Source organism: Andrographis paniculata, unplaced genomic scaffold (assembly GCF_009805555.1).
Source record: "Andrographis paniculata isolate CXL003 unplaced genomic scaffold, ASM980555v1 Contig32END, whole genome shotgun sequence".
NCBI classification, from domain to species: Eukaryota; Viridiplantae; Streptophyta; class Magnoliopsida; order Lamiales; family Acanthaceae; genus Andrographis; species Andrographis paniculata.
Genome location: NW_026137565.1, coordinates 2148482 through 2157727, shown reverse-complemented (window position 1 = coordinate 2157727; position 9246 = coordinate 2148482). Strand labels below are relative to the sequence as shown.

The following is a 9246-nucleotide window of genomic DNA, read 5'->3' as shown; positions in this document are numbered from 1 at the left end:
GTGTTACTTCAAAAAATGAATTAAGATTGCAACATGTATTCATAACAACAATCATGTACCCTACTAAGGAAAAATATGTTTAACTAACTAACTCGTTTATGACTTGATTTACCATCCATATATAAAGATTGAATATATATTGTATATATATGATGGTGTTCCCCCACAACTGTTAGTATGCATTGTTTATATATCTGTTACAATTCAGAGAGTCATGAAAACATTATCATGATGAATTCATTCTTGGTTACCAACATCAAGTGAATATTTCGAATAAATAATTATCAGTTTTCCAAGCACTTACTACAAGGGCATATTGTACACTTTACTGAAACATATGATACTATTATTATAAGTATGTAAGATTTGCATCATAGTATGTTGGTATTTGATGCAGGTATATAAGTATGTGCTACGGGTACAAATACCGTTATTCAAAGTATGAATGATAGTTATTTAGGTATTATCTGTGTATTAGAAGGTATCATTAAGTGTGATCAATTTCAGTTAATTCATTGACGGAGAAGGCAATTAATAGGCTCGGTGAGAGCATTTTCTCTATTGGTCCTGCTGGAAAAGTTTGTGCATGATACATTTACGTTCAACAACTCATATTACATTTTTCAATTGCAAGACCATAGAGTATGTAGCGCTATTCGAATTTTTTTTATGTGTCATTTGTAGCATCCATCTTGCATTTTATACTCTGCATAAAGTTGTTAAAACAAATGAATATTAATTCTCCACTTCGAAACAGTGTGTATAAGACGAATGATAACCACTAACAGAATCAATCATAACATTTAGTCTAATACATTCTAATGCCTAAAAACTTCTTCATAGAATTCTTGTAAATATGTACTATTTGATTTAATAATCTCTAGAAATAGATGAGAATACTACCATGTTAAATTTATCCTCAGTTATCACTAACAATGGTATGTATGATACCCAAAATTATCGATTTATCACGTAGTAGTTTCCTGGGCATATATATTCGTTACTGAAGCATATGACACCATTATTATAGGTTCGGACGAGATGCGCTCGGGTCTGTTCGTATTTGATGCAAGTATGTAAGTATGTACACCGGATATAAACACTGACATTCAAAGTATGCATGATGGTTGCTTAGGTATTATGTGTAGTAGCAGGCATCCTTGAGTGTTATCGATTATAGTCAATCCCTGACCGATGAAGCAATTAAGAAATTCAGTGAGAGAACTTATTCTATTAGCCCCGGTGGAAACATTTGTGTGCAGGCTAGCACTCGCCATACTCACGGCCTATTTTATATATTTTGTTATTTATAAGTATTTATATAATTATGAAAAAATATGATTATGTATTTTAAATACATATATATTTAAATATATTGTATAATAATTAAATTAAATTTTATGATACTAAATTTAGAAAAAAAAATTAATATTAAATTAAATAATATATCACAATATACTCTATTCGTCTCATATCTATTTATCTATTTACTCTTTACATAGAATTTTAGAAATATTAATATTATATTGAGATGTAGTAGAAATAAAAGTAAAAAGACTAAACTACCTTTATTAGTATTGTATGATATAAAGATAATGACATTTGTATAATATATTGCAAATTAGAAGGGTATTTGTATTGTTAGGTAGATAGTACCATTACTAAAAAATAAAATAAATAGATTGTTAAGAAACGGATCAAAATGAAAAAATAGATAAATTGTTAAGGAACGGAGGGAGTATATTTTTTTGGAATTGATAAAATGATTTCGAACAAATAAATTTATATTTATATTACACAATTTATTAAATACTTTGTTTCTCCCGGCTAATTATGCATTTTTATTTAGGTATGAAGATTAAAAAATAATACTCCCTCCGTCTCAAAAGAAGTGTCTTATTGAGAGTTGGCACGAGAATTAAGGAATAATAATATTTAATTAAAAATTGGTATAAAGTAGAATATAAATGACTAAAATGCTCTTGTTTTTTGAAGGATTTTAAAGATTATGTTAGAGTAATAATTAGGAATAGTATGGAAAAGTATAAATAATTTTGTTATAAAAGTGGGGACCACGGCTACTAAATAAGGAAAAAGACAATTGTTTTAGGACGAACGAAAATGAAAAAATAAGACAAATCTTTTGAGACGGAGGGAGTACTAATATTTTCATACAAAAGTGAGGTGGATAAGATGTAAAATAAGAGTATTATAAAAATTTTTATTAAAAAAATGATTAAAAAAAATGATGTCATAAGTAGGGGTGGACAAAATATCCGAACGGAACCATTAAACTTCTGAACCAAACTGAATCGAACCAAATTTTTGGTTAATGAGCAAATTCAATTCGAAACAAATACTACATACTTGATATTTTTCGGTTCAGTTCAATTTCAGTTTTTAACATTTTTTATATTTATATATTTATATTATTATATTTTTAAATTCATATTAACAATTATAGTAATATATTTGGATTATGTTCAATTCGATTGAGTTTATAAAAAATAGTAAAAATTGGTTGTCATTTACTAAAATGAAAGTAATAAAATCGTAAGTAAATAAAATTGTTTATTATATATATATATATATGTTTAGCAAACAACTAAAAGAAAGAAATTTGACATAATTATAGCCGACGTAGGGAGTAATATTTTTAGAATGTTATGCAATTTGATTTTAATTGATAAATAAGATAATTTTTTAAATATAAATACAAAAAAATTAAAATATAAATAATTACATTTATAAATATGTATAATTGTAATTATTTTTTTTATTTATTTATTTTAACTCAAGCAAATATACCCATAAAGTAAATAGAAGTATATTAGTGAAACAACTTAAGTAAAACATAACATAATATAGGTAGAGTCGTGATGTCTTGTAAGTATATAAAATAACGTCGGGGGTATTTGAATATAATTTAAGAGTATATCAAATTTATACCAAATAAATTGAAGGGAAAATATAGAATAGGGATCAATATTAAATGAAATAAATAAAGAAGGAAGTACAGATCAATTCTTTTATCATAGAGACTGAATTGAAATTTAATATAACTGACAGGGAGTGGACATCAAGTCTCCCAAAATATTATTATTGTATAATAACAAAAATTATAAATTTAATTCGTGGGATTCACACTCATAAAATGTAAAAGAAATAAAAGAATGCAACCTCTATCATCAATTAGAAGGATGAAAGTTATTATTTTAATATCATATAATATATTTTTACTTTTATTTCTACTATATTTTAATATAATACTAATATTTTTAAACTTCGTATAAAAAGCAAACGGATACATAAACATGAGACGAAGGGAGGGAGGACAATATTATTATTCTTTCGAGTCGCCATCCGCTATTTTCTTTTCATTTTTTATACTTTATTATTATATAAGTGGTGGGATCCACCATATATAGAAAGTAAAAAATAAAAAAAATAAGAAAAAGAAAAAGCTCATGGCATACAACATGGCACACCAAAATTAACGCTAAATATATATATAATATATATATATATAATATATATATATATATTAGATTAGATAATACTATATTAATTCTTTGACACCCTAAGGGAAAGGGATGGAATTTTAAAAAATTTTGTGTTTGGTTTAAATTTTTTGAGAGGAGGGGGGAGGGGATTTAATCTCTTTAAATTTTTATTTCTCTCCAATTCGGGGGAATTTGAAAGAGAGGGATTTTATTAAACAATTTTTATAATATTTTTAGATTTTAATATTTATTTATTTTATTTTTAATTATACGGTATAAATACTAATGTATATTGTGCATATATCTAAATTATATTATATATTTTAAAATATTTTAAATTAAAATTTGCATTAAATTTAGTTATAATATTTTCAAAAAATAAGTATATAATACTTTTTTGAAAAAATAAATAATTTTCAATTGATTTAGTTTTAAATAATTGTATTTAATTTTAATAATTGATTTTATCAAATAAATATATTTTAAAAAATTAATATGATTTTTATAATTGATTTAGTTTATATAAATTTTATCATATCTATTGTTATACTTGTATATAAAATTGTAATTTTTTTTATTTGATTTTAATAAATATTTACGTTATTTAAAAGAAATCACATTAATTTAATTCAAATGCATTTTACAATACTTTTAAATAAATGTAATCGAATATATTTTATAATTAAGTATATATTTAAATTAATTATGTTTAAATGATTTGATTTAATTTAATAATTAAAAACAAGAAACAAAAAGAAGTTCAAGGATAAAGTCAATGAAATTGAAGAGATCAGGAGATGATTAAAAGAAGTAGCGCAGACAATAGAACGCGGTAATGCAATAATGAAAAAAAAAGTTAATAAAAAACTATGTCTAGTTTATGGAGAAAAAACTTGAAATTTGAATAAAGAATGTTGAATTGAAACAGAACGATGGGCTCATAAAAATTATTTTCTTATGAATAATCCAGATCAATTTTGAGCGATTATTGAATGCCCATCCAAAGCACGTATATCGGTTATTATATATATGGTGTTTGATTTTTCCGATTCTTTATAATATATATTTTTTTTATTATATTAGATAAAGAAATTTTGTATTATGCTTTATGAATAAATTAATCAAATTTTATTAAATACTTTTATTTTTCTTTATTTATATAATATAGGCACAAAATAATAAAATTATTTTATTTTTCTTTCCCTCTCTTGCTTCGTCTCCCTTTCTTTCCATACGAACCAAACACACTATTACAATTTTAATATTCTCTTCCGTTCTCTCCCCTCTCCTTTTTGAACCAAACAGACGCTAATAAGTTAGCCCACGGCAAGTAGTCTAGTCAAAGTTACTTTTTCCGATTAAAAGAAAAAATTAATAATCCGGCCCGACCGGAAATCGTAAACCCGGCTGGCGATCCATTGTAATTGTCGACTTCTAGAAACTTCTTTTTACTCTTGGCACGCACACAATGTCAGACTTCCCAGCAAATCCATGACGTCACTCACTTTCTAATTTCTAGAAGCTCCATGGCCTTCAACTCCTCACATAATAACCCACCACTCCAGATCCCCAGCTCCTGGGACCTCGGAAAACCAACACCTTTAACACGTATATAACCACCCACCCTGCCCCTTTCCTCTTCACAGAATCCAAGCGATGTGTGAAATCGAATCCATGGCGGAGCTAATCTTCATTCCTTCTCCTGGAAGAGGTCACTTACTCGCCAATCTCGAAATGGCGAAGCTCCTCGTCTCCAGAGATCGCCGCCTCTCCGCCACCGTGCTTGTCATCCGCCCCTTCTACGACCCCGCCAGCGCCGCCCACTCCTACGCCGCTCTCGCCGGCGACGGCTCCGACTCCAGGATCCGATTCGTCGACATATCCGACCCGGCCGCTCTCGCCCTATCCGACCCGGAAGGCTCAACCTCCCCGTTCCACTACATCGCTAATCACAAGGATCGCGTCCGGGAAGAAGTTTTCAGAAGAATCCAGGACTTCAAGGATTCCGATCGCCGTCTCGCCGGATTCGTAGTTGACATGTTTTGCACGCCGATGATCGACGTCGCCGGCGAGTTCGGCGTCCCAACCTACGTTTTCTTCACGTGCGCGGCGTCGACTCTCGGGGTCATTTTCCATTTCCAAAAATTGAGGGATTCCGATCACCGGGACATCACCAAGTATGCCGACCAGATGGTGTCAGTGCCATCGTTTAGATTTCCGGTCGCCGGAAAATTGATGCCGACGGGACTGCTTGATATTGACGGCGGCGACGCAAAGTTAATAGATCTAGCGAAGAGGTTTAGAGGAACCAAGGGAATCTTGATCAATACTTTCTATGAATTGGAATCTTACGCCATTGATTCGCTTTTGGCGGGCGAAAAGATTCCCCCGGTTTACCCGGTCGGCCCGGTTCTTTCCCCGGGTGAAGATAAGAATCGTAACGATACAATGAAATGGCTCGACACCCAACCAGACAAGTCGGTGGTGTACTTATGTTTCGGGAGCAAAGGTACATTCAAAGAAGTTCAATTAAAGTTGATTGCAACCGCCTTAGAAAGAAGCGGATACAGATTCTTATGGTCTCTGCGGAAACCCCTTCAAAATCAACAAATGTACCGGACACCGGGTGAGTACGAGAATCCGGAGGAAGTTTTGCCTGAAGGCTTTCTCGAACGAACCAAATCCGTCGGAAAAGTCATCGGGTGGGCCCCACAAGTGGCCGTGTTGTCACACGGTGCCGTTGGAGGTTTCGTGTCGCACTGTGGATGGAATTCGACCTTGGAAAGCTTGTCGTGCGGCGTGCCATTGGCGACGTGGCCATTATACGCGGAGCAACAATTGAACGCATTTTTGCTCGTGAAGGAGTTGCGAGTTGCCGTCGAAATTAAAATGGACTATAAGCAGAGTAACAATGTGATCGTAGGTGCCGACGAGATTGAAAATGGAATTAGACGGTTGATGGAGGGCGGAAGTGAAATTAGGGCCAATGCGGAAGCCCTCAAGGCGGAAGCCCTCAAAGCAACGGACGGAGCGGCGGGGCGAGAAAGGGGATCGGCATCCAAGTATTTGAGGCAATTCATCGATGATGCCGTGAAGAATAGCCTACCAAATGAGACTAAGAATTGACGAGTTTTGTGGTCAAAATTTTGTTTGAATTTATTTTGCCTATGTTTTTATAAAATAAATTTAGTTTTTAAACAAAAAGTGTAATAATTATTTTAAAGAATATTACATGTATATTTTCATTTAAAAAATATAATATTATATAATTTAATTTTTATTACTTAAAAAAATTTTAAAATTTCAAAATTTTCTATCTAAACAAGCATTTTTAAATTAATTAATAAAAGCCTAGTTGATTTCAATAACTAATCTCATATTCAAACACGTATAGTATATAATAAATGTTTCTTTCATAGTCAACATAACTACATTCAAAATGAATATATACTTATAGTAAGTTTTTTTAAAAAAAATTGAATTATGTACTTATAGTAAGTAAAATATTGCATCATGCCACAATTTAAAAAGGGCAATACTTTCTGTAGACTTTGTTCATCAAATTCTTTTCTGGTTGATATAATAATTAATAAAAATTATTAAAAATATTTCTATTGTTGTACATTTAGCATACACAAAGGTGCTACGTAATGAATATGTATATTTTTCATTTCTTCATATCAAGGTTTTCGCATGTATAAATATAGGCTGAGTGAAATGAAATTTACACTCCTCGTTCTTTCAATTTCTCTCTCGTCAACAATATTATACATACATAAAATTTATATATGCATACATACATACATACATTAACTAATATATTATATTTACATACTACATACACGCAACACATATATATTAATTACTACTCACGTATATTATATATATATTATATATCATATGTAGAGCTGTTAACGATTCGAGCCGAGCCGAGTCGAGCAAAATTTGAAGTGTTTGTTAACGTTCGCGAACAAGGCTCGGACTCGTTCGTTAAGCTTTCCAGCTCGTTCTTAGTGTTCGAGCTCGGCTCGTTAAGAATTTTTGTTGTTTGAGCTCGTGTTCGTATTTGGCTCGTTTAGGCTCGATTAAGCTTGTTCGAGCTTATTTGTCTTATTTTTTAAAATTTATATATAAATTATAAAGAAAATTTAAAATTATTTTATTTATATATTTTAAATTAATATTTTATTTATTTATAAATTATAATTTTATATGTATATATAATATTTATAATAAATATATTATTTAAACGAACGTTCGCAAACGTTCGCGAACAAAGCTCGGGCTCGTTCGTTAACCAAATGAGTCTGTTTTATGTTGTTCGGCTCGGCTCGTTAATGTTCGCGAATGAGCTTTAACCGAGCCGAATCGAGCCAAACCGAGCCGAGTTCACAAACGGCTCGGTTCGTTTAACAGCTCTAATCATATGTTATAATATTATATATAATATATTATACAATATATAAAATAGTAGTTAGCGGTAGAAGTAATTAATATTTCTATTGGCTAATCCTATAATAATATTACAACACGTTATCGGCACAATTGTGTATTTTAAATTCCGTAAGATAATATTTTATATTTTATCTGTTTATTATATCTAACCTTGCCAAACAGGAATTTCTCCCTCTCCTCGTTTCTAGCCAAAATTATATGGCATGGGCTCGTGACGTGAAAATGCATTTAGCATCAATGGGCTTGGAAAATACCATTGTCCGGGATAAAAATTCTCTGAGCCAAGATCGTGCAAAGGCCATGATCTTTTTGTGCCATCACATCGATGAAGCACTGCAAATGCAGTATGTCACGCTGGAATCCTCACTTGAATTGTGGGAGAAATTGAAAGAAAGATATGATCATTTGAGACTAACATTGTTGCCAAGGGCATGAAGCGAATGGCAAAGCCTACGACTTCAGGACTTTAAAACAGTCCAAGAATATAATTCTGCAATGTTTAAAATAACATCACAGTTGCGCCATTGTGGCGAAAATATATCTGAGTCTGATATGATGGAGAAAACTTTCTCCACTTTTCATGCCTCTAACATGGTTTTGCAGCAGCAGTATTGCGAAAGAGGCTTCCAGAAATATTCTGAGCTGATCACCTGTCTTTTGCTGGCCGAACAAAATAATGAATTGCTGTTGAAAAATCACGAATCTCGGCCGATAGGTACAAATCCATTTCCAGAGGTAAATACAATACAACCGGCAAATCCGGTGCGTGGCCGTGGGCAGGTCAGAAATCAAAGAATTGATCGCGATCGAAATCAGAATCGCGGACGGGGCCGGAAAAACGCATACAGTCACAATAAATATCAAAACAGACCCCGATATGTGCCAAATCGGCATTATAATGACAGAAGGCCGTACAGACCTCAACAGAGGTTCAACACCAAGAGAAACAGAAACAATGACGAGAAATGCACCCGATGTGGAATCAAAGCCATTGGGCCCATGTTTGTCACACAACCAGTCACTTGACTGAACTTTATCAGGCCTCAAAAGAAAGGCAGGGAAGAGTTGCTGCTGAAACAAACCACGCTGCCCACGATGACACATTTGACGATGTGATGAATGAAAATATCACGCACCTGGATGCCGATGATCTGCTTGACATAGCTGATGATGTTAAATGATAAAATATTGTTGTATCTCTTTTGTTATTTTACTACTTTCTGCCCCCTTTTTTTTTTTGTATTATCCCTTATAATATATGTCTATTTTGATTATGTTACTAATACAT

General features: G+C 31.8%; 2 protein-coding genes across 2 annotated transcripts; both read left to right on the top strand.

Moving 5' to 3' along the window:
- Window positions 1–5127: 5127 nt before the first annotated feature.
- LOC127248152 (anthocyanidin 3-O-glucosyltransferase 2-like) lies at window positions 5128–6770 on the top strand. The gene has a single exon (XM_051270385.1). The coding sequence runs from the start codon at window positions 5160–5162 to the stop codon at window positions 6627–6629; it is 1470 nt and encodes a 489-aa protein (XP_051126342.1). The 5' UTR covers window positions 5128–5159; the 3' UTR covers window positions 6630–6770.
- Window positions 6771–8195: 1425 nt separating this feature from the next.
- LOC127247353 (uncharacterized) lies at window positions 8196–8984 on the top strand. Its single transcript, XM_051269186.1, has 2 exons — window positions 8196–8387; window positions 8475–8984. The coding sequence occupies exons 1-2, from the start codon at window positions 8196–8198 to the stop codon at window positions 8982–8984; spliced, it is 702 nt and encodes a 233-aa protein (XP_051125143.1).
- Window positions 8985–9246: the final 262 nt, after the last annotated feature.